Raw genomic sequence first — 24,776 nt, 5'->3', positions numbered from 1 at the left:
GGGAGGTATAGGTTGAAGTGAGTCAAGATCACGCCATTGCACTCCAGCCTAGGCAACAAGAGCAAAACTCCATCACATACACACAAAAAAACCACAAAAATTAGCAGAGCATGGTGGCATGCACCTGTAGTTCCAGCTACTCAGGAGGCAGAAGTGGAAGTATCACTTACGCCCAGGAGATGGAGTTTGCAATGAGTCAAGAACACATGACTGTACTCCAGCCCGGGCAACAGAGCAAGACTCACTTTCAAAAAAAAAAAAGAAGGTATGAATCCAAGGAAACCTGAGTACAATAGTTCAAAAACTCCAGGAACTTTGTAACTAATTTGAAAAGATGGAATAAAAGTAGTTGTTACAAAACACTTTAGAATAGGTGGAAATTCAGAATACTGATGGGTAATGAATGAACAAAAAATGAAAAGCCAGATCCACGGAGACACAATCACATAAAAGCATGACTTATTTTCTGGAGGTAGACTAATACAAACTTTTTTCTTTTCTTGTCTTTTTTTTTGAGATGGGGTCTTACTTTGTTACCTAGGTTGGAGTGCAGTGGCACAATCAGGGCTCACTACAGCCTCAACCTCCCACCGCAGCCTCCTGAATAGATGGAACAACAGTTGTGTGCCCCCACTCACAGCCAGTTTTTACATTTTTTGTAGAGATGGGGTTCTCACTATGTTGCCCAGGCTGGTCTTGAACTCCTGGGCTCAAGTGATCCTCCCGCTTTGGCCTCCCCAAAGTGTTAGGATTACAGGTGTGAGCCACTGTGTGCAGCATCAAACATCTTTGATAAAACTCAGTTAACTTGTAAAGACAATCATCAATCAAATCCCAGAAACAGGCTCTTACCTCCTCTGAACCATCCTTGGGCTTCATGGGGTTGGCATTGAGGATCCCTACGACAGTCCCCTGCTCCGTCTTCCAGAGTGCTTTGTGAACTTCTCCAAATAAGAACAAGGACACACATTGTGTCAGGTCACGAAGATCATTCAGTTTCCATATGCTGAAGGTTTTTCCCTGGAACAAATAGTTATTTTTATTTTTTATAATTTTGAACTGTAGGTTATGCCGTCCTCATTTATGATTCAAGAGTTTTACTATGGAAAACTATATGCCTATAATCCATAAAATCCAAGTTTTTTTGTTGTTATTCAAATATGTATCATCAGCATGTGTGATAACTTTAACCCATTCTCTAGGCTTTTGCATTCTATTACCCTTCTCATTTTAGAGATGAAAGTGAAATAAAGCAAGCCAGTGGCAAACTTGTTAGCAGAGTCTCTAATTATCTCGGGTCTAAGCAGAGGGAGTGGGATAGCACTGCCTTTCTAATGACACAGAGACACACACGCACATCATTAAAAGGACAGTGGAAGGTATGACAGTACCATTTAATAACTTACTGATATGAATCAATATTACGTAAATGAGTAAATCTATTCCATATCATTGGTTAACTATATGATGATTATTATTTTTAGAGACAGAGTCTTGCTCTGTCACCCAGGTTGGAGTGCAATGGTGCAATCACGTCCCATTGCTCACTCCAACTCCTGGGCTCAAAGAATCCTCCACCCTCAGCCTCCCAAGCAGCTGGGACTACAGGCATGTGCTACCAGCCCCAGCTAATTTTTTTTTTCTTTTCATAGAGATGAGGTCTCACTATGTTGCCCAGACTGGTCATGAATTCCTGGGCTCAAGTGATCCTCCCACCCCATCCTCTCAAAGCGTTGGGGTTACAGACGTGAGCCACCAAGCCTAGCCTAAGTCTATTATTAATATGAAAAAAGAATTTTCCTTTCTAGGCTATTAAATCTCTGCTTAGCTTACAAAAGCATCATTTCAAGAAAACTGGTTGAGTTTAACCTTAACATTTCAGAAGTATGATTAAGTATCTGAAGAAATACAGCTCAAAATGCTGACCGATTATAATGTGAAAAACCTCCACTTTTACGGTTGTTTTTAAAACCAGAATACTGTGAATAATCTTGACTTGCACTATCTCACAGAGGCATCCCGGGCTGGGGATGGTTATGGGTTACAGCATGGAATCTACTGCCCGGACTCTGAGCTGGAATCCATCTTCCAGGGATTTCTGCAGTGCCTGTCTTGGAAGAGTTCAGATAAATTCTCGTGTCTATTATTATTATGTCATTACAGCCACTTATGAAGTAACTAAGAATTTGATCAAAGGAAAACCAGACCTGTCCACATTTACCTCAGCAGTGACAGGGCTAGTGTAAGACCGGGTAATCTTTAATTTTTTTAAATTTTTTTAAGTTCTGGGGTACATGTGCAGGATGTGCAGGTTTGTTACATAGGTAAACGTGTGTCATGGTGGTTTGCTGCACCTACTAACCCATCACATAGGTATAAAGCCTGCCATGCATTAGCTCTTTTCCCTAATGCTCTCCCCGTCCCTGCCCTCCACCAACAGGCCCCAGTGTGTGTTGTTCCCCTCCTTGTGTCCATGTGATCTCATTTATTTAGCTCCCACTTATAAGTGAGAACAGGCAGTGTTTGGTTTTCTGTTCCTGCATTAGTTTGCTGAGGATAATGGCTTAGGACCGGGTACTCTTAAAATTCAACCCCATGTCAGCTCTAATGAGAAACCAAAGGTGGGCCAAGATCTAAATTAGAGAATAACATCATGATTGAGCATGATCAATCATAGCATTTCAGAGATAGGAGAGATTTTCAATCTAATCAAAGTCAGTTCCTTCATTTTATAAATAAGGAAATGGAAGCCGGTAAAGAAAGATTAACGGCCAACCTAAGGTAACATCGCTAGTTAAAGGCACAAGGCTTAGAAACCAGGCTATCTGACTTGCCAGGTCACAGAATAACTTTCCCATTTATGACTCAGTCAAAACTGATTTTGAAACTTGTTAGATCTTTGGTAATAACCATCAAATTAAATATATCACACGGCACTGACACAGGCCAGCAATTTCAGCACTTCTGTGGTTGGTACCTTACATCTAAAGGGACCTCCAAAGAACCTGTGAGCTCAGCCTCTTTGGTTACTTGCGCCTCTCCTCCATGGGAGAGATCACAGTGTCACAGGGACAACCACATGTGTCACCCAAAACAATGACAAGTGAAATGCAGTAAGGATGATTTGGACAATGGAAAGCCCAAGAAACCTGTACCACCAGGTCTTATTTAAACAGGGCATCCTTTGCTTATACCCGCTGGATACCAACTCAATGATGTGTGGTGATTCTGGAACTTACTATACTTATTTCTAAATGAAACACCAACAGGTTCCAGTTAACAAATTCAGGACATCGAATTCCCACTGTCAGTTTGTAGTAAAACAGCTAAGAAACCAATACAATGGCTCACACTATTCACACTCTGTGGCGTAACCTTCTTCAATATAACCCCAAATGTCACCCAATCTATTTCTTCCAGCTTCTCTCTGGCCATCTTTTCCTTGATCTGAGACAGTCTGATCAGTTTTCGGCCGGTCATTTTCTTGTTCATTTCTGTGGAGGACACTCGAGGCCGCCTGGGTTAAGAAACCAGCGATTAGTAATTATGATTCTAATAAAAAAATCACCTGGCACCTTAGCAGGTGGTAAGGGAGTGTGATGGTCAGAAACCTCTACAGTACCTGTTCTTGGGAAGCTTAGTTATATAGTATGACCAAGGCATCCATTTTTATAGCAAATAAATAAATAATTCTTTTTTTTTTTTTTAAAGATGTCTCACTCTGTTGCCCAGGCTGGAGTGCAGTGGCGCAATTTCGGCTCACTGCAGCCTCCGCCTCCCGGGTTCAAGTGATTCTCCTGCCTCAGCCTCCTGAGTAGCTGGGACTACAGGCACATGCCATCATGTGCTACTGTTTGTATTTTTAGTAGAGATGGGGTTTTGCCATGTTGGCCAGGCTGGTCTCAAACTCCTGGCCTCAAGCGATCTGCTCGCCTCGGCCTCCCAAAGTGTGGGGATTACAGGTGTGAACCACTGCGCCTGGCCTCTAAGATAATTTTTAAAGCTAGGTTTGCCTTTCTTTGGATATAGATCTAGGGCTTATATATAATACAAGAAAGATCGCAAATCCTTTAAGCTCTTAAATTATGCAAATTTTAATATTCTTCTGCAAACAATCCTTTTTTACTTTATTACAAAACCATGAATTAATATTCATAAATAAGACACTTAAATTTCATCGATTATGCAAGAATTTCACAGGTTCTACTATTCTAATTGAATTTTTTTTAAAGACAACATTTTGACATACAATAAAGGCTTTTGAATGTAGCTTCAATTAATATATTCTTATTCCTAATGACCGAGTCAAAAAACTCTTAGGGTTATTAACATTTGTTTCATCTTTGATAGCGTTATATATTTGCAGACAAGAAAAGACACTCAGAGAAAAACATGGTTCTTCACTATTTCATGAATCTTCTGGAACAGAAAGTCCCAGAGCTAAGTTTGAACAATGAAGAATATTCAGGAAGCAAAACATTGACTTCAGTGGGAAAATTCTTTCCTTTGTCTGATTTCTGTGATTGTAGTGTGATAGGTTCCCCCCACCCCAAGTTACTTAAGGGTGTATGTCAGCTGCCTGAACCCTGAAGGCCAGGTAGGGGGCCATAGCCATGGTGCCCAGCCAAGGAGCAGATGTCCCTAAGAACCCAACCATTCTGGAGCATATCTGGGAACACACCAAGAAAACAGCCTCATCACACATACACAGTAGGCAAACAGCTTAGGGAAGTCCTAGCTACAGCAATCAGATGAGAAAGAAATAAAGGGCATCCAAATTGGAAAAGAAAAAGTCAAATTATCCCTGTTTGCAGATGATAATGATCTTATATTTGGAAAAACCTGAAGACTCCACCAAAAAACTATTAGCACTGATAAACAAATTCAATAAAGTTGCAGGATACAAAATCAATATTCAAAAATTAGTAGCATTTCTAGATGCCAACAACGAACAATCTGAAAAAGAAATCAAGAAAGTAATCCCGTTTACAACTGCTCCAAATAAAACACCTAGGAATACACTTAACCAAAGAAGTGAAAGATCTCTACAATAAAAACTAAAAAACATTGATGCAAGAAATTAAAGAGGATGCCAAATATGGAAAAATAGCCTATGTTGATGGATTGAAAGAATCAATGTTGTTCAACTGTCCATACTATCCAAAGCAATCTAGAGCGTCAATGCAATCTCCATCAAAGTACCAATGACAGTCTTCACAGAAACAGAAAAAACAACCCTAAAGGTATATGGAATCACAAAAGACCCAAAATAGCCAGAGCAATCCCGAGCAAAAAGAACAAAACTGGAGGAATCACATTACCTGACTTCAAATTATACGAAAGCTATAGTAACCAAAACAGCATGGTACTGGCATAGAGAAACCAGAAACGAATCCATAAATCTGCAATGAACTCATTTTCAACAAAGGTGCAAAGAACATACATTGGGGAAAGGACAGTCTCTTCAACAAATGGTGCAGGGAAAACTGGATATCCATATGCAGGAGAATGAAACTAGATCCCTATCTCTCGCCATATACAAAAATCAACTCAAAATGTATTCAAGAGGCTGGGCACTGTGGCTCACGCCTGTAATCCCAGCACTTTGGAAGGCCGAGGCAGGTGGATCACCTGAGGTCAGGAGTTTGAGACCAGCCTGGCCAGCATGGCGGTTTCTACTAAAAATACAAAAATTAGCCAGGCACTGTGGTGCGTGCTTGTAGTCTGAGCTACTTGGGAGGCTGAGGCAAGAGAATCACTTGAACTCGGGAGGCAGAGGTTGCAGTGAGCTGAGATCACGATACTGTACTCCAGCCAGGGAACAGAGCAAGACTGTCTCAAAAAAAAGATTAAAGACTTAAATCTAAGACCCAAAACTATGAGATTACTAAAAGAAAACATTGGGGAAACTCTCTAGGACATTGGTCTTGGCTAAGATTTGTTGAGTAGTAACACGAAAGCACAGGTAACCAAAGCAAAAATAGACAAATAAGCAGATCTCCCAAACAATCTTGCTGCCATCCAGGGGTACCTTACATATAAGTCTGAGTCATTCTTTGGCTTTTGGATCCTTCCCAGTTCTGAGGAAACTTTTTTTTTTTTTGAGATAGGGTCTTGCTCTGTTGTCCAGAATGGAGCGCAGTGGTACAATCTTGCCCCACTGCAGCCTTGACCTCCCCACTCAGCCTACCAAGCAGCTGGAACTAGAGGCGCATGTCACCACACCGGGCTAAATTTTGTTTCTGTAGAGATGGGGTTTTGCCTTGTTGCCCACGCTGGTCTCAAACTCCTGAGCTCAAGCAGTCTGCCACCCTCAGCCTCCCTAAGTGCTGGGATTACAGGTGTAAGCCACCATGCCCAGCTAGGGAAAGGTTCTTCTATACAGCCCAGGGTTTTTTCCATAACGAGTTAATAGATAAAAAAAAAAAAGCTCCAAAATCTAAAACTTTCTGAGCACAAACATGACACTCAAAGGAAATACTGCAGCATTTCAGATTTGGGATTTTCAGATTTGGGATGCTTAACCAGCAAGTCTATTTAATGTACATATTCCAGAATCCAAAATCCAAAACAGTTCTGGTCCCAAGCATTTTGGATAAGGGACCCTCGACCTGTGTCAGGGAATTTCTATGACTATGTCCTTTAGAGTATTTTTAGGGCCTGAGGTTCACATTTAACAATGACAAAGAGACCCAAACAATTCTGTGATCCCTTAAATTTAAAAGCCACTCAGAAGCTTTTGCTGAGTAGTTTGTCTCTTCTATCTCAATTCCGATTCACATGTGCGATAAATGCCCACCAGCAGCAACATGGTTCATTACCCATAGGGAGCTTCAAGTGGGCCGTGGCTGGGGCAGGCAGTAGCATCTCAGGTGGGGGCAATTCTCTACCTTGAGAAGGAAGCCTGCAGCCCCCTCAATGAGAACCACAGCTTCTACTGCTGTATTCTCTTTCTTAGAGTCTGTCTCAGATGTAATTAAGATATAAATACATTCTTCAGTTTTGGAGAATACCAAGTCTTTACAAAACACTTCTTTTTTGTTTGTGGAAACGGTCTTGTTCTGTTGCCCAGGCTGGAGTGCAGTGGTATGATCATAGCTCACTGCAGTCTTGAACTCCTGGGCTCAAGCGAACTTCCTGCCTCAGCACCCCCAAGTAGCTAGGACTACAGGTGCACACCACTGTGTCCAGCTAATTCACTTTTTGTAGAGATGAGGTCTCACTATGTTACCCTGGCTAGTCTCGAGCTCCTGACTTCAAGCAATCCTCCTGCCTCGGCCTCCCAAAGTGTTGGGATAGCAAGTGTGAGCTACCACGCCCAGCCTTATAATACACTTTTATTGTATGTTGGCAACACTTGTTCTCCTCTGCTAATAATATATACTTTAAGAGCTTAGCAGTTTTAGTTGTTGGCTGATATTTACACTGACAAGGTTTCAGAGTTTTAGAGGGTTTCACTTGGTTCCTCAAATGGACTGTGCTGAAAGCAATCCAGTCTCACAGTAAGGAGTACTGTTCTGCCCTGGGATTATCCAGATGTAATGATGGAGATGCAATGGAGTAGTGATACAGAGTATAGGTAATTAAAAAAATTAAAATAAAGTTTAAAAAAAAGTCCAAGATTTGAATATAGCTTTTAATTGAATTGAGCTTGGAATATATTCCTATTATAACAGGCTATCTTAAATGTATCCCTATAACAGATGCAAAGAATATAAATTTGCCTTAAAAAGGCTATTAGAAAGAAAAACAGCATAGCTATTTTTCTTAACATCAACTACAAGAATCAATAGAAATAGAAAAAATGATCCTAAATTTATACAGAACCGCAAAAGACCCAGAAGAGCCAAAGCAATCCAGTAACTGCTTAATTGCATAAATATTATCCTGGTTAAACTGTCTGTGTATTTAAAAAGTCTAAATTATACCTCAATAGAGATGGAGAAAAATTTTTAAAATCTACTATTTCCATCTGTCAATTTCTGATTAAATATACTACCATTTGTCCATTTCTTTTTATAGATACATATTCTTTGTTGATTACATACACAAGAAAAAGTCTTTCTTAAACATTTTATATGCAACTGTACTTAGTCAAACCTAGGGCTACTGCTAGTCTTCCAGTGGTGTTTTGTCCAGTTCAAGAGCTGCTGGTGTTTTGTGGATCCTGATGTATAAACACACTACTTCTAAAGGACTCCGAGAGGCACAAAAAGCTATGCAGTGGCACACATGAATAGACGGTATAGCTACTGACCTGAGCCGCAGGCCGGAGAAGGCTTCCACACAGATGGGTTGAGTCGTTTCCCCAGAGCTTCCTGGGGTCCCCACAATTTGACCTCTAGTTATCCCACTAGGTTTGTTCCGAGAAATCGTCTGTAGGGGTTGGGAGGGTGCACTTGTCATCCTTGAAGATGAGCTTTTGGGCTCTAGAAAATTAACACAATTAATGAAAAGGCAACCACACTGATAATCACGAACGGAATTTGGAAATTTGTTTTTACAGATTTGTTCCTTTGAGATAGGGACTCACTGTGTCACCCAGGCAGGAGTGCAGTGGTGGCGTAATCTGGGATCACTGCAACCTCCATCTCCTGGGTTTAAGCGATTTCTGAGTAGCTGGGAACACAGGTATGTGCCACCATGCTCGGCTAATTTTTGTATTTTTTGTAGAGACGGGTTTTGCCATGTTGCCCAGGCTGGTCTCAAACCCCTGAGCCCAAGCAATCCACCCACCTAGGCCTCCCAAAGTGCTGGGATTACAGGTGTGAGACATCGCACACACACACAGTCTGAACTGTTCCTTTTTTTTTTTGAGATGGAGTTTCACTCTTGTTGCCCAGAGTGCAGTGGTGCGGTCTCAGCTCACCAGAACCTCCGCCTCCAGGGTTCAAGCGATTCTCCTGCCTCAGCCTCCCAAGTAGCTGAGATTACAGGCATGCGCCACCACGTCCGGCTAATTTTGTATTTTTAGTAGGGATGGGGTTTCTCCATGTTGGTCAGGCTGGGCTCGAACTCCCGACCTCAGGTGATCCGCCTGCCTCAGCCTCCTAAAGTGTGGGATTACAGGCATGAACCACCGCCCCCAGCCAGGATTGTTCCTTTTTTAAAGCAACACATGCAATAATCAAATCTTGGGAACAAAGCATGCCCCACAAGACCATTTCTTGGACTTACAGTCCAATAGAACTTTCTCTGATGATAATAATGTTGTACATTGGTGCTGTCCAATATGGTGCTAGCTACCAGACACATGTGACCATCAGTCACTTAAATGTGACCCTGTGCTTTTAAGGAAATACATTTCTAACTAAATTTAATCTAATTTTAACTTAAATGTCCACAGGTGGCTAGTGGCTACTGTACTAGATAGTGCCGCTCTATAATACTGATTCTCTATGCAATGATGTTTACTGAATATTCATCAAGATACAGAGCACTGGCGCAGATTATCAAAGGGAGGACAAGACCTCCTTCAGAATGAGTAATTAGTGGAGATTTATGTACAGTTCAAATTCTACTTTAAGAACCTGTAATCCCAGCACTTTGGGTGGCTGAAGTGGGCAGATCACTTCAGGTCAAGAGTTCAAGATCAGCCTGGCCCATCATGATGAAACCCTGTCTCTACTAAAAATACAACATTAGCTGGGCATGGTGGGGCGTGCTACTCCGGAGGCTGAGGCAGGAGAATCACTTGAACCCAGAAGGTGGAGGTTGCAGTGAGCCCAGATCATCCCACTGCACTCCAACCTGGGTGACAGAGTGAGACTCTGTCTCAAAAAAAAAAAAAAAAAAAAAAAAAAAAAATCCAAAACTAGCTCCCCTTTTCTTCTTTCTTGTTTCATTTCATTCCATTCTATTTTATTTGTGGGACCAAGGAAAGTTAGGGGTCTGGTATTCTATTCACTATTGCTTCATTAAATATCCCTGATGGAGTTACTTTTCATATTTTAGAAGTGTTTGATAATTCTCCTGAAAGTCAGATGCTTGGGTGTTTTCCTTAATAAAATATCACTCTCTCTTTCATAAGATTGTTGTTTGCCCTCAAAGGGACTTTGGATCACTGCTCTCACACTGGGGGCCAGGGTGACCCTAGAACTTTAGAACCTAGAGGCCAGGCCCATTCCCCACCCCTTAAAACCAAACTTTGGACATTACCTAATGCAACACCCTAGTAATGCCAAAGGTCCTGAGGGGATGGATGCTACTCCTGAATGGATATCTGAATATATAACTTGCTGTCAGATTAATGTGAACACTCAGGCAGAAGTAGTTCTCTACGACTGTGGCACAGACCCATGCTATTCAAAGGGGCTTTTCCAAACACATGCAGCCAATAAAATGCTGTGTCCTCCAACCCATGTTTTATCAGGCCCATCTTGTCTTAGGTCTCCCGGCAATACAAGAAAAGCAATACATAGGGCAGAAAGCCTTTTCACTGCTGTTTTGTGCATATACATGTGTGTGCTGAACTAGGACTGTATTTGAATACCATCCTCTACTAGTGGCAAAGAAGTCTTTTCCAGAAAACAGCCCTTTTGATTTGATACGACCTGGCTTCAAATAAAACTTGACCATTTTCTAAGGGAATAACTTCACAAGTCTAAAGCATGAGAACCTAACCAGTGGCTTTACTTACTACAGTCCGGGTAAAACTATGAGACTACAGAGCTAAAAAAAAAAAAAATTCAACCTATTAAGTACTTAGTAAATAGCTACTCTGTACCTAAGGATTTTCCTTTTCTCAGACAGGGTCTTACTCTGTGGAACAGGATGGAGTGCAGTGGTGTGATGACAGCTCACTCTAGCCTCAACCTCCTGAGCTCAAATGATCCTCCCACCTTAGCCTCTCAGGTAGCTGAGACTACAGGCAAGCAACACACCTGGCTAATTTTTTTATTACTGTAGAGATAGGGTCTTGCTATACTACCCAGCCTGGTCTCAAACTCCTAGGATCAAGCAGTCTTCCTGCCTCGTGCCTTGGCCCTAAGGATTTTCTAGGCACTTTGAGATGTAGACGAAGAACACAAAATATATCATGTGGCTTCCATTCCCAAGAAACTTTCTTTCTTTCTCAATGGGGACATAAGACAGACCAAAAGACACAGACACCCACACACACATGAACACCCCCCCACACACAAACACATACAACAGTGCCAAGATACTGAGACCGCAAGTACCACACCTGGAGGTGAAGCCTTTGGTGTTCGGGCCACCCGCTTGGTTCTTGGTAGCGCAGGGACATCAAGCTCCGCAGAAAAGCATGTTGACTCCTGAATTCTCTGAACTCTCCTCTCCTTAAGAGGTGGCCGGGGAGACTTCTCTACTTAATCAAAAGTAAAATAAGTGAGTAAAAACCCATTCAGAAAGAGGTTCAAAGGGCTGTTTGGACAGGAGTTGGATGCAGAAATGATGTGATAATTTCTAATAAAATAAATGCACACGATTGCCAGAATGACAAGTCTTCTTACCAGGGGATTTTTGCAGACGGGCTGGGCTTGCTGTCTGTTTAATTGTTGTTACTTTTAGCTGCTCTTGTAAGGCCTTCATTTGCTCTTGCAAATTCCTTAATTCCTCTAGGAAATGAAAATATGTTAATTTAAGAACCAGGCAGGAGAAAACGTTCTACATGACAAAAATGCGGGCAATATTTTTGTTGTCCACTCCCTGCCCCAATACCTTGAGACCCACAATATAGTCACATACCCAAAGCTCATGATTAACTTTTGTACTTCAAAGAGGTCTCTTAGAGAAATACATATTTTATTTAAAGTAAACGAAGCACCCAATAGTCAAACTAGTTATAAATCTTTACTATTAAGAGATACCAAATACAAATCCACAGTTAACAAGTTTTTAGGAGTTGAGAAATAATTATAGGCCAGGCATGGTGGCTCGTGCCTGTAATCACAGCATTTTGGGAGGCTGAGGCAGGAGGATGCATGAGCCCAGGAGTTCGAGACCAGCATGGGCAACATAGGGAGATCCTGTATCTACAAAAAATAAAAAAAATTAGCTGGGCATGGTGGGGCATGCCTATGGTTCCAGCTACTAGGGGGGCTGTGGCAGGAAGATCACTTGAGCCTGGGAGGTGGAGGCTACAGTGAGCCAAGATTGCACCACTGTACTCCAGGCTGGGTGACACAGCAAGAATCTGTCTCGGAAAAAAAAAAAATTATATTTACTTTATAAATTGGATATCATAACTAATATAATAAATGCTGGCTTCTGTATTAGAAGAAACAGCTAACCATTGAATTTTACTATAGCTTAAACATGTATGAGATGCCAGGAATGAGAAAAGAACATGTGTCAAAGCTTCTGTTCAGGAATGCTCTGCTCAAACAGATATGTGGCAGCTTTGCAGCCTTGTCTCTGGCTCCGCATCCACATACATCCCAAAGTGCTACTATTCCATAAGAAACATGAAAAGTTTCAGAGCCATTCCGTACAGGATCAAGTGCAGCTGGCTGACACTGATAGAGTCTATAGTTTGTGCTGAAATGCTGGCCCAAACATTTCATCTACCAACTCATATAATTTTCTTTCTTTTTTTCTTTTTTTACAAAGTCATTTATCTCTACCCTTGAATCAGCAGCTATTTTGATGACAACTATCAGATTGGTGGTCTTCATCCAACTTATCCGAAAGAAATAAGGAAGGCAAGTAGTTAGGGCACCTTGCAACTCTTCATTCGTTTTCTCTCTCCTGGGGGCAGTAGCAGGGAGGACCCTATTTTCAGTTGACTGTGATGAGGGAACTTCTTCTTCATCTGTTAAGTCCTCCATATCTCCAAAGAGAGTGGCCAGATTTTCCTTTTCATCTCTGGTCTCTCCTGTTTCTCCATCATCAGCCTCTTCTGTATAAGATTCACCGTCGCCGTCGGCATCAAAGAGCTCATCAAATGTGTCGGGCTCGCCATTTTCCCGCGTCAAGAAGTTACTTTCTTCTGAATTACAATCCAAGGCTGACTCATTTTCTTCCAACAGTGCGGTCAGCAGAGACAGATTGTCTTCCTCCTCTAGGCGAAAAGAAGAGAAAGGACAGAGAATAAGCACAGCTAATTCCAAACATTCAACTTTAGGCAATTTAAATGACCCCATGGGGGTAAGAGAAACTACCTAATGGGTACAATGCTCATTACCTGGATGATGGGTTCAACCATACTCCAAACCTCAGCATCACACTATACATCTTTGTAACAAGCCTGAATCTAAAATGAAAGCTGAAACTAAAAAAAAAAAAACAAACAAAAACAAAAACAAAAAAAAAACCCTACAGATGCACCATTTTGCCTGGTCTTTGTTCTCCTTGTCTCCATCTTTCCTGTCCCCAGGTGCTTCTTAGGGGACACTGGGCTAAGAAGGAGCCAATACTGCTTAGTGAGTAGAGTGGGCCAGCCACGGGGCCAAATGTCCTCAAGCATTCTACTCCAATCAATGAGACAGCTTCCCGCACACCGACTTCCATGAAATTCAACCAACAAGGGAATAATTTTAAAACACCAAACATAGATTTAGGCTTTAGATGTATATAATTCCTGACCTTTAAATTATTTGAGATTTTTTTAAAAAAGATACAAACCATATAAAAAATACTAAGATCCCATCACCCAGAATTAGCCATCATTAACATTTTGTTGTTTGCTTCTTGCCTTTAACATTAAATAACACCTTCCAGATGAAGTCTGTCATGCCAAATCTTATCCCAACTCCTGACCACTGCCCCCACTTCCCATTGTAAACACTTTCATAATTTTGAGGCATCATTCCAGTCCATTCTTATGCTTTTACATAAATATATAGGCAGTCATAGTCAATCTATATTAGATGGTTTTAAAAATATTTACATAAATATTCCACACTGCATTACTCTGCATTCCAGGTTCATTCAACATTGCTTGTAAGATTAACCCAAATCAAAACATATAGTTCTAGCCAGGCGTGGTGGCTCACGCCTGTAATCCCAGCACTTGGGGAGGCCAAGGCAGGAGGATCACCTGACATCGGGAGCTCTAGACCAGCCTGGCCAAGAAAGTGAAACCCCGTCTCTACTAATAATACAAAAATTAGCTGGGCGTGATGGCCCGTGCCTGTAATCCCAGCTATTCAGGAGGCTGAGGCAGGAGAATTGATGGAACCTGGGAGGTGGAGGTTGCAGTGAGCCGAGATCGCACCACTGCACTCCAGCCTGGGTGACAGGGCGAGACTCCATCTCAAAAACAAACAAAAAACCCCATATAGTTCTAGTTTCTTTCTCTTCGTTGCTATATTGTATCCTATAATAAGACTGTATCACACCTTATTAATCCATTTTCCAATAAAGGACAATATGGGCTATTTCTAATTTTTCCCCACTACTAAATACCCTGTAATCGTGTATCCGTCTTCTCGCACATGTGTTTCTTGGGAATATCTATCAGAAATGGAATTGCTGGATTGCTGGGTATCCACGTTTTCCAATTTTGCTAGATGCTGCCAAATTGTTCTCAAAGTGGATGCACTCTTGAAATGGCATAGTTCGTCTGGGGTAATACCTGAGGTTCGTTGTCTCATGCAAAGGAAATCAAGGACGCTGACACACAAGGAGTGAGGTTAAGTGCAGAGATTTAATAGGCAAAAGAAAGAGAAGAGCTCTCAGCAGCAGAGAGGTCCCAGAAAAACAGGTTGCCGCTTCCATGGCAAAATGCATGGGGTTTCATAGACGAGCTTGAAGACGCAATGTCTGATTTACATAGGACATAAAAGATTGGCTGGACTAGGTATGCCATTTGCATAGGGTGGAAAACCTGGCTGCCCCACCCTAATCTTTTATTATGTAGGTGGTTCTCTACCTGGCCAGCGCCATGTTGTCTGTTTCTTTACTGTACACGTGGTTGACACAGAAAAGGGGCCGCCATGTTGAACACGCCTGGCCCCCAGGGAGCCTTTTCCTATTGGCACAGCTGCAGGTATTCATCCGTGCAAATTACTAGCTTGCTTTTCTATGTCTGCCGCTTGATTTTTCAGGCTGGCCTTTGTTAGAAATTATTGGGGGCTGCTTTTTGTTAAAAGGGAAATTCTGCTGAGGACTCTGTTGCCCTTACTATCTCCCTAAATAATTGCTATCATCCGTATCACTCTCACTAGAGCTGTACACAAGGGCCACTCTCCCCACCACCTCATCAATATCTGATATGTCACTTAAATTTTTTTTTGTCAATCTGATGGACGATTTAAAAAGTCATCTCACTGTTTTGATTTGCATTTCTTGGATTACTGGTGAGGTTAAGAATTGTTTGTTTATTTGCCAATCGGATTTCTTCTTTCTTGATTTATCTATTTTCTTTGCTCTTTTTTCCCCCCTATTTGGGCACTATTTGTTTATAAAATCAGAGGTATTCAATGGAAAAATATTAAGGATATCTGACCTACTCTCCCTGTCTGAAATTCAGGGGCTAGAGTATGAGAGGGTGAGGGGCTTGTTCAGGATCACATGGAGAAACAGATCAGTTCAGGAGCTGGGTTAATAAGGAATCTCTAGATCAGCAAACCAATATCCTTTCCACCACTCTACACTCCCTTACCAGAAGGAAAAAGCCAGTAGCCAAACTTCAGGCCTAGAATCTGATGATGGGGCCTAATGCTCAGAGTCAGAGGTTGTATAAGGATTAGCTTGAGTTGCTTAGTCCACGAAGACTCCAAGACTGCACAGTGCAAGAGAGAAGAGGCCAGGCAGCCCCCTGTGCTCTGAGAATGTCACATGCCTGCAAGGAAGCAAAGAGGCCTCCACCATCTCTTGTTCCCCATCTGCCAAAGAGGGCACACCCCGGGAAGAGGCTCTGGCTCACACCACTGGGGGCCACAGGTGGAAAATGCTGCCTGGGGACCCCATACCATTCACTTTGAACCCTTCACAAGAGAACCAGGGCTAATCCCATGGTGCCTCACAACCCTGTTTACCTCAGTCACCACCAAAAATCATGTCTTCTCTGTATTACGCTGACTCAATCTCCCAGCCTCTTTGTTCTCAAAGCCCTGGGATGTGAAATCTACTATCAGCACGTTTCCCGGATCCCCAGTGGCTCTTACAACAGAAATCTGGCTACTCCTGGAACCCTCTTGAATGGAAAGCGTTTAATTGTTCACACCTCACATGGCAATGTCTAGAATAGTGTTCGGCACATATTAGGCATGCAATAAATACTTGATCAACTTCAGGTTCCTGATGTCTTCTTTATCACTGTCACTTTGGAATGATTCAGTCTTTTTCCAGATCACAGCTCTCTGAAGTTCAAGACACCAGACGCTGGCATCAAGAACCCCTCATGGCACTGTCATGTGCTGATCATCATGTGTGTATCATGCATGCCCCCCCGGTCCTCCCCTCCATCTCTACTGCTATCACCCTCCTGGGGCACTTCAACCTCTGCAAGGATGATCCAGCCAACATCTTGGTCGCTGGGTTTCTCATCCACTCCCCATCTTAGCTACCCACTCCCATAGTAACTCCAACTCATCACAGCAAAGCACAACTGACCTCTGAACGTCCCTCTGTGATCCAACCTCCCATCCTTTCAGCCCGCTCACTCTAGTATTCACATCCAGCAGCTCTTCAGCTTCATCCACATGTCTAACCCATCAGCCTACCTACAGTGTGTTTCCTGTCCATCACCCCCTGCCCCTAATGCCCTCCCTGTGGATCCATGTTCAACACCATCATACTCACTGCCTTCTAAAGACTCAGCTCCCTGGCTGGTGAATGGTCCTGGAGAAAGACTCGCTACCATGCTGACTGGTCTTTTTTGTTTGTTTATTTATTTATTTATTTATTTTTCAAGACAGGGTCACACAGGCTGGAGTGCAGTGTTGCAATCTTAGCTCACTGTAGCCTCAAACTCCTGGACTCAAGCGATCCTCTTGCCTTAGCATCCCAAGCAGCAGGGACTAGAGGTGCATACCACCACGCCCAGCTTATTAAAAATTTTTTTGTAGAGATGGGGTCTTGCCATGTTGCCCAGTCTGGTCTTGAACTCCTGGCCTCAAGTGATGCTGCTGCCTTGGCCTCCTAAAGTGCTGGGACTACAGGCGTGATCAACAAGACCCTGCCTCAGTCTAACTTTAAATTTTTGCACACCCATAACAAACAAGCATTCAGCACTGCTTAAAGATTCCCACACTTCCCCAATTCATTCGCTTTCCCAGGCTCTGACCACTTCACACTGTCTCTCCTCAAACCTCCTATGCCCACTCCCCACTCTTTACTCTTAGCTGATGATATATATATATATATATATATATATATATATATATATTTTTTTTTTTTTTTTTTTGAGACAGAGTTTTGCTCTTGTTGCCCAGGCTGGAGTGCAATGGCACGATCTCAGCTCACTGCAACCTTCACCTCCCAGGTTCAAGTGATTCTCCTGCCTCAGCCTGCCGAGTAGCTGGGATTACAGGCATGTGCCACCACGCCCGGCTAATTTTGTATTTTTAGTAGAGATGGGGTTTCTCCATGTTGGTCAGGCTGGTCTCAAACTCCTGACCTCAGGTGATCCACCTGCCTTGGCCTTTCAACGTGCTGGGATTACAGGCGTGAGCCACAGCGCCCAGCCCTTGGCTTATATTTTACAGAAAAAATAGATGCAATCAGACTTCCTCATCCTTCACTCCCAACTCTGAACGTATCTTCTCTGCTTTCCCTCCTGGGACTAAGTATCTAGTGCTATTCACAGCCAATTCTTCCACTTACATTCTTACACTGGGTCCCACTTCTCAGCTTCTCAAAGACTTCATTCTACAATTACCACCTCTCTGGCTCCTGCATCCCCAGTTTCTCCCTCTCCTCTGAAGCACTCCTGTCAGCATACAAAGACATAGCAGTGTCTCCCATCTACTAACTACCAGTTTATTATTTTGTTATCTTGCTCCCTCCACTAAAATATAAGCAGGAACATTGTTCAACAGTATATCCCAAGTACCATACACTTTCCGATTTCCTCTACACTGGCCAAATTGTGAACCCATGCCAATCAAATGAGATTTTCTTACTAAACATTATGATTTCTTTTTCCTCTTTTTTTTTTTTTTTTTTTCCCGAGGCGCAGTCTTGCTCTGTCACCCAGGCTGGAGGTGCAGTAGTGGGATCTCGATGCAATGCAACCTCTGCCTCCCAGATTCAAGCGATCCTCCAGCCTCAGCCTCCTGAGTAGCTGGGATTACAGGCACATGCCACCACACCAGGTTAATTTTTGTAGTTTTAGTAGAAATGGGGTTTCACTATGTTAGCCAGGCTGGCCTCGAACTCCTGACCTCAGGTGATCCACCCACCTTGGCCTCCCAAAGTGCTGGGATTATACAGGCATGAGCCACCGCACCCAGCCTAAACATTATGATTTCTTTTTTCTTGACCTATACTGTTTCCAGATAGATACTATGATTTCTTAGAGAACAGGTATCCATTCACCTCTTATTTTCATGTCAATCTGATAGCAAAAAGTGATGCTTTGTATTATATAACCTGCCCTGTAGGCAATTTGCCAATTTTAAGAAACAGGAAACTACCATGATAGCATCAGGCAATGAGTTTCACATAAGGAATAACCCCTTATCTGAGGGTTTATTTTCTGTGGTTTTGATTTTCCATGGTCACTGTGGTTGAGGACAGTACAATGGATATTTTGAGAGTGCAATAGATACTTTAGAGAGAGACCACATTCACATAACTTTTATTACAGTATATTGTCATAATTGTTCCATTTTATTATTGTTGTTCATCTCTCACTGTGCCTAATTCATAAATTATACTTTATCACAGGTATGTATGTACAGGAAAAAACACAGCATGCCTAGGGTTTGGTACCATCCTGGGTTTCAGGCATCTGCTGGGAGTGTGGAAACACATCTCTCAGGGACAATGGGGGTTCACTGTGCATCACAGTGTGAGGAATTTCAAGTTTTGTTTTAAAGGGCAAAGTGTAATATGTTTGAATTTTTTTTAAAAACCCAGTTTCAGATTATGAGTTCAATTATGCAACTAGATCTCTTCACAACCAGCACAATCATTTTAATTTTTTAAAAATAGAAATGAGGTCTCACTCTATTGCCCAGGCTGGTCTTGAACTCTTGGGCTCAAGCAATCCTCCCACCCCGGCCTCCCAAAGAGTTGAGATCACAGGCGTGAGCCACTGCGTCCGGCCCAGCACAATCATTTTAGGTGATCGCTAATTAGTGCAACATCTCTTTTCTAGGTAAACATTTTGTACACATCCTTGCAAAATGAACAAAATTAGAAAGGATGATATTAATAAAAACTTAAGTCAGAGCTAGACTAATATCGCTTCAACAGATTTCATTATCAAATGTAAACTCTGAAGTCAGACTGCCTGGTTCAAAGCCCTGCTATGCCAGCTTGAACTGTGACAAGTTACTAAACATCCCTGTTTTCCTGCCTATAAAATACGTTTGCCTGAGGACTGAATCAGTTAATTTCCACAAGGATCTTGGAGCAGTGCCTGGCCCACTGTACACCTACCAGCTATTGTAATTATGAAAGACAATCTCTGTTGCCAGAAGAAATCTCCCCTGATAAAAGCAAGTAACATTCAGTGACCTCTGTGAGATGTGAGATTGCTTCAGAACCACTAAGACGATACCTGAGGGCTGGGGAGCATTTTCACCATTTTACAGGTAGAATAAATAACAAGTCCATGGACAAAAGGTTAGTTTTCCTTGAAACAGAGAAACAGAAAACTGCCAGGTCTTACCATCCATGCTGTCAAGAGGACAGTTGTGACAGGAAACTTCAAAGGAGGCTCAGATGCCCGATGAGCAATGTAGAATCTTGGCTGTGTGAAAGCAATATTAGAAATGTCACTTTCAATTCTTCTCTTTCTCTCACAACACACATCCAACAAACCCAGAATCCTACCACTCCTATGGGTTCTAACCTCAGAATTCATCCAGAATCTGACCATTTCTCACTTCCTCTCTCCACACCGCCAATGCCATCTCCTTCCTTGGATGTAGCAGCTCACTTTTACTTGTCTTTAAGGTTACAGAAAGTTATTGAGCTGCAGAGCAGTTTGTAAATCACACTAGATTACGTGGATGAGATAAATTATGAGGAAGAACTATTGGGGTTGGCTAGGTACGGTGGCTCAACGCCTGTAATACCAGCACTTTGGGAAGCTAAGGTGGGCGCATCACTTGAGGCCAGAAGTTTGCGACCAGCCTGGTCACATAGCAAGACCTTGTCTTTTTTAAAAATTACACACACACACACACACAAATTATTGGGGTTGATCTAAATTAGGCTATTCTTTCATTTTATTCGCGGTAATACACCTGACATGTGTGTTATCCACGACAGCTTACTGTATGATTCTACTTAGTTGCAGCCTTAGTGACAATCACGATTTTGATTCAATACTAGTCAGCAAAGCACAGAGAAACAGCGTAGCTAATTAAGACAAAGTTGTATCACTTGGTGCACTTCTCTTTTCATTTAAGATTATTTTTTAAACTGCAAGTAAGAAAGTATAAATTTTTCTAGGCTCTTATTTAACTTACATGTGCTCTTTGGCAAGTTCAATGCCAAGGAACTAATTACAGTGATTATGGTACTTTCTTTTCTTTTTTTAGACAGGATCTCGCTCTGTCGCTGGGGCTTGAGTGCACTGGTGCTATTGGCTCACTACAACCTCCGCCTCCCAGGCTCCAGTGATTCTCCTGCCCCAGCCTCCCAAGTAGCTGGGATTACAAACGTGCACTACCACACCCGGCTAATTTTTGTGTTTTTTGTAGAGACAGGGTTTCGCCATGTTGCCCAGGCTGGTCTTGAACTCCTGATGTCAAGTGATCCATCAGCCTTGGACTCCCAAAGGTGCTTTTTTTTTTTTTTTTTTTTTTTGAGACGGAGTCTCTGTCACCCAGGCTGGAGTGCAATGGGGCGATCTTGGCTCACTGCAAGCTCCGCCTCCCGGGTTCATGCCATTCTCCTGCCTCAGCCTCCCGAGTAGCTGGGACTACAGGCGCCCGCCACCACGCCCGGCTAATTTTTTGTATTTTTAGTAGAGATGGGGTTTCACCGTAATAGCCAGGATGGTCTCGACCTCCTGACCTGGTGATCCGTCCGCCTTGGCCTCCCAAAGCGCTGGGATTACAGGCGTGAGCCACCGCGCCTGGCCGCTTTTTAAAAATTCATTCAACAAACATTTCCACGGATCCCTCATGTGCCACACACTGTGCTGTCTACTGCGGAACCTATTGGACAGTAAGCTTCCTGAGCGTTAGGAGCAAACTGTCTCGTTCAAGTCTGTAACCGGCCTCGCCTTCCCCCAAAATGAAACTGTGCACCCTCCCTCGCCCTCAAATCCACGGCCACTGACAAGTACTGTGGTCCCATCTCCAAAACACTGCTCAAATCTGCCACTTCTCTCCAACTTCACTGCCAGAACCCTAGGCCAAGCCACCGTCAACCTTTAACCCAATGACTCTGTTAGCTTTCTATGTTGGTCTCTTTGTCCCCGTGCAATCTGTTCTGCATACGACAGCCACGGTAATCTTCCCTTTCCTTAGTAACCTTTTAGGAACATAAATCAGATCATGGGGGTCCCTTCATTGAAATTCTTTAATGATTTTCCATTGCCCTTAGAAAAAATCTACAAAGCCTGCGAGGCAATGATTCATATTCTCTCTCTCTTTCCAAGCTTTCTACTCCCTCACATTTTCCACAATCCACCACGTCCAATTCTACCCACCCCGACACCCAAAACGATGCTCCAGCCGGGCCAGCCCGCTTCCACCTTCTGGAACACACTAAGCTGCTTTGAGGTCTCAGGCTCTGTCGAAGAAAGCTCCCCCCAGGTCCTTCTCGCCCTTCGGTCTCCACTTACTCATCTTTCTGAGACTTTCTGGACCACCCTGAGTCGTCCACTGTCGTGCATTTGTTTATTACCTGCTCGTGCCTTTAATCTGTAAGCGCCGTGAAGGCAGCGGAAATGTGATCCGAGCCCTGCACACCGTCCGCGTTCAATAATCATTGGCAAATCATGAATACGTGAAATCAATGAATGAATGAATGAATAAATAAAAGAAAGCCCAGGCGGCAGGCACTTGGCAAGCACTTAAAAGGCTGCGTTTAAAAGGAAGAACCCGATTCCTTAGTAGACGGCCGGCAACTCCCAGCCCCCGGCCCGGCCATGCCAGCCCCGAGCGGTCCCAAGCTACCGCCAAATCCAGATCGCGCCCACCCGAGCTCCCGGGACCCCGCGCCTCTAGCCTCGGACCCCTTGCAACCTGCGCAGAGACGTGCGAGGCGGCCCCGGCCCCGCCGCCCGAGGGTCACACGCACGCCCGGGGCCCGCGCTCCTCACCCGATGCCGGGACGCCTTCTAGGTTCACAGCCGAACCCGCCAAAATTCCAACCGGATCCCGCCCCTGCCTTGACGTCAGACGCACGCGGCTGTGGGGCCGCACTGACTGGCTACGACAGCGAATCCCGGCCCTGGCGCAGAGCAATCGGATTAGTTTACGTCATTGGACGCCCTCTTTGTTGGGGGCAAGGGACCTTCCTGTCGGCAGAAGCCAGTCTCCTTTAGGTAAAATAGAGTGTCTGGCGCCCCCTGGTGCCGGGAAGTTTAAGTAGTCCCACCCAGTATTTTCCCTGCGGTCCCACCTCAACTCCTGACGCTCTGGGACCGACTGTTCCTTTGTCAGCCTTATGTCCATTCGAAATGTTTGGGCTCAGGACCAAACAGATCCGGTCCACTTTTACCCTGTCTGACCTTGGGGAAGTGACTTATCTCTCTGAGTTTCCCCTTCACCATCTGTGCAGTGAGGGAAAGGGTAGATGACATCTTTTACACTGAAGCCACCATTTCCCGAGTAATTCCTGTTCCATAGATTTTGGGACTTCTAAGGGGCGCCAGGGCTGAAGAGAACTTATCAGCAGACCATATCTTTCAAAGATTTTTTTTTTTCAGTAAAATTCAGGCCTCTTTATGTATTTACATTCTAAAAAATAGTGTTTGTACATAATACTAAGAACATAGTTTCTAAATGCAGAATAACATTTAGCTTTTACATAATTTCAAGGGATTGATAGCAGAAGAGACTTTGATGGACCAAATGGCCACTTTAAGTCTTTCCCCCCTTTTCCTCCTTGCAGGCACTGTTCAGGCACTGCAGTTCCCCCACTAATAATCCCTTTGGTATAAGATCCTATCTCTATCCACTACGTACTTTCATTTTCAGAACAATTAAAATCGACTTTAGGAAGACTGAAGATAAACAGTCCTGATGCCATCTACGTTGACTTTTTTCTGTGTCCTAATGGAATATTACTGCTCCATTTATGAGCTCAGCCCTATTACTTAAACCTATATTGGCTCAGGAATAGGAATACAACCATTTCTGAGAGCTGCTAGTGTTAAAAATTCATAGTAATGGAGGAACTCTAGTAATCAAATTGAAAAAGTATGTTTAAGTGCATACTTTTAAACATACGGCACTACGGCCGGGCACGGTGGCTCACCCCTGTAATCCCAGCACTTTGGGAGGCCGAGGTGGGTGGATTACGAGGTTAGGAGTTCGAGACCAGCCTGGCCAACATGGTGAAACCCCATCTCTACTAAAAACACACACAACACAAAAATTAGCTGGGCGTAGTGGTGCGCGTCTGTAATCCCAGCTACTCGGGAGGCTGAGGCGGGAGAATCGCTTGAACCTGGGAGGTGGCGATTGCAGTGATGAGCCGAGATCTCGCCACTGCACTCCAGCCTGGCGACAGAACCAGACTCTGTCTAAATAAATAAATAAATAAATAAATAAATAAATAAAGGCATCACTACATCTAGTTATTAAAAAAAAGATTCGTCATAGATTTATTCTTAGCCATTATGCAGAAATTCCTTGACCAATTCTGATCAGTACTCTGAAGTTCTTTTCTTCACCTTCACTTTCCAGGTCCTCTTTGCATCCAGTTCCGGGCAAGGAGTCAGAAACAGAACCAACCTAAGCCCGCAAACCTTCCTTAAGTGAAGAATCAAGCACTTTTTATTGGAATTAGTATAGTGGTGACTTTGAGAAAAGAAGTGGTGATTTTGAGAAACAATTAGGCAAATAGATTTTTAAAAATCCATTGAATGTGGCTTTTCCGTGCCGATAGCGCTCACACAAACATTACGAAGTTTCCTAAAACCCGCCAGACTTTCTATAAGAAGTGTGGCAATCACCAACCCCACAAAGTGACACTGTACACGAAGGAGAAGGATTCTCTGTATGCCCAGGGAAAGCGGCGTTATGACAGGAAGCGGAGTGGCTATCGTGGGCAAATTAAGCCGATTTTCCAGGAAAAGGCTAAAACTACAGAAGATTGTGCCAAGGCTTGAGTGCGTTGAGCCCAGCTGCAGCTCTAAGAGAGTGCTGGCTATTAAAATATGCAAGCATTTTGAACTGGGAGGAGGTAAGAAGAGAAACAGCCAAGTGATCCAGTTCTAAGTGTCATGTTTTCTTTTATTATGAAGACAATAAAATCTTGAGTTTATATTTTTAAAACATCCATTGAATGTGGAGATATTAGCGAGAAGGAAGCAGAGAGGGGATGGGGAGACAGGTTTAGGATGACTGTTAGGTTTCTGATTTATACAAAGGGTAGTTTTTGAGGTTGTGCACTGAAGTAGGAGACATAGGAAGAACGGAACAGGTTTAGGGGAGAAGATAGATTTAGTTTTCTATTTCAGAATGAGATGTATGAGGGATACTGATTAAGAAAGGCACGGTAGCCAGCTTGAT

At 43.2% G+C, this 24,776-nt stretch overlaps 1 protein-coding gene across 2 annotated transcripts in view; it reads right to left on the bottom strand.

Annotated features, from left to right (window-relative positions):
• Nucleotides 1-22,530, bottom strand: part of MCM10 (minichromosome maintenance 10 replication initiation factor) — a 49,330-nt gene extending 26,800 nt beyond the window's left edge. The window contains exons 1-8 of one of the 2 annotated variants that reach the window (XM_003827823.6): nt 22,358-22,530; nt 19,748-19,828; nt 12,683-13,024; nt 11,475-11,579; nt 11,189-11,326; nt 8,258-8,429; nt 3,352-3,517; nt 853-1,020 (exon numbers count right to left, since the gene is read on the bottom strand). In XM_003827823.6, the coding sequence (XP_003827871.1) occupies nt 853-1,020; nt 3,352-3,517; nt 8,258-8,429; nt 11,189-11,326; nt 11,475-11,579; nt 12,683-13,024; nt 19,748-19,754 (1,098 nt within the window). In that variant the 5' untranslated portion in view covers nt 19,755-19,828; nt 22,358-22,530. Of the gene's footprint in view, nt 1-852; nt 1,021-3,351; nt 3,518-8,257; nt 8,430-11,188; nt 11,330-11,474; nt 11,580-12,682; nt 13,025-19,747; nt 19,829-22,357 lie in introns of both variants that reach the window. The other variant, XM_008953155.5, reaches the window with a different exon arrangement.
• Between the last annotated feature and the right edge of the window lie 2,246 nt (nt 22,531-24,776).

This window comes from Pan paniscus, chromosome 8 (genome assembly GCF_029289425.2).
Source record: "Pan paniscus chromosome 8, NHGRI_mPanPan1-v2.0_pri, whole genome shotgun sequence".
NCBI classification, from domain to species: Eukaryota; Metazoa; Chordata; class Mammalia; order Primates; family Hominidae; genus Pan; species Pan paniscus.
Note: the sequence above shows the minus strand (reverse complement) of the source record. Positions and strands in the feature narration are given on the sequence as shown.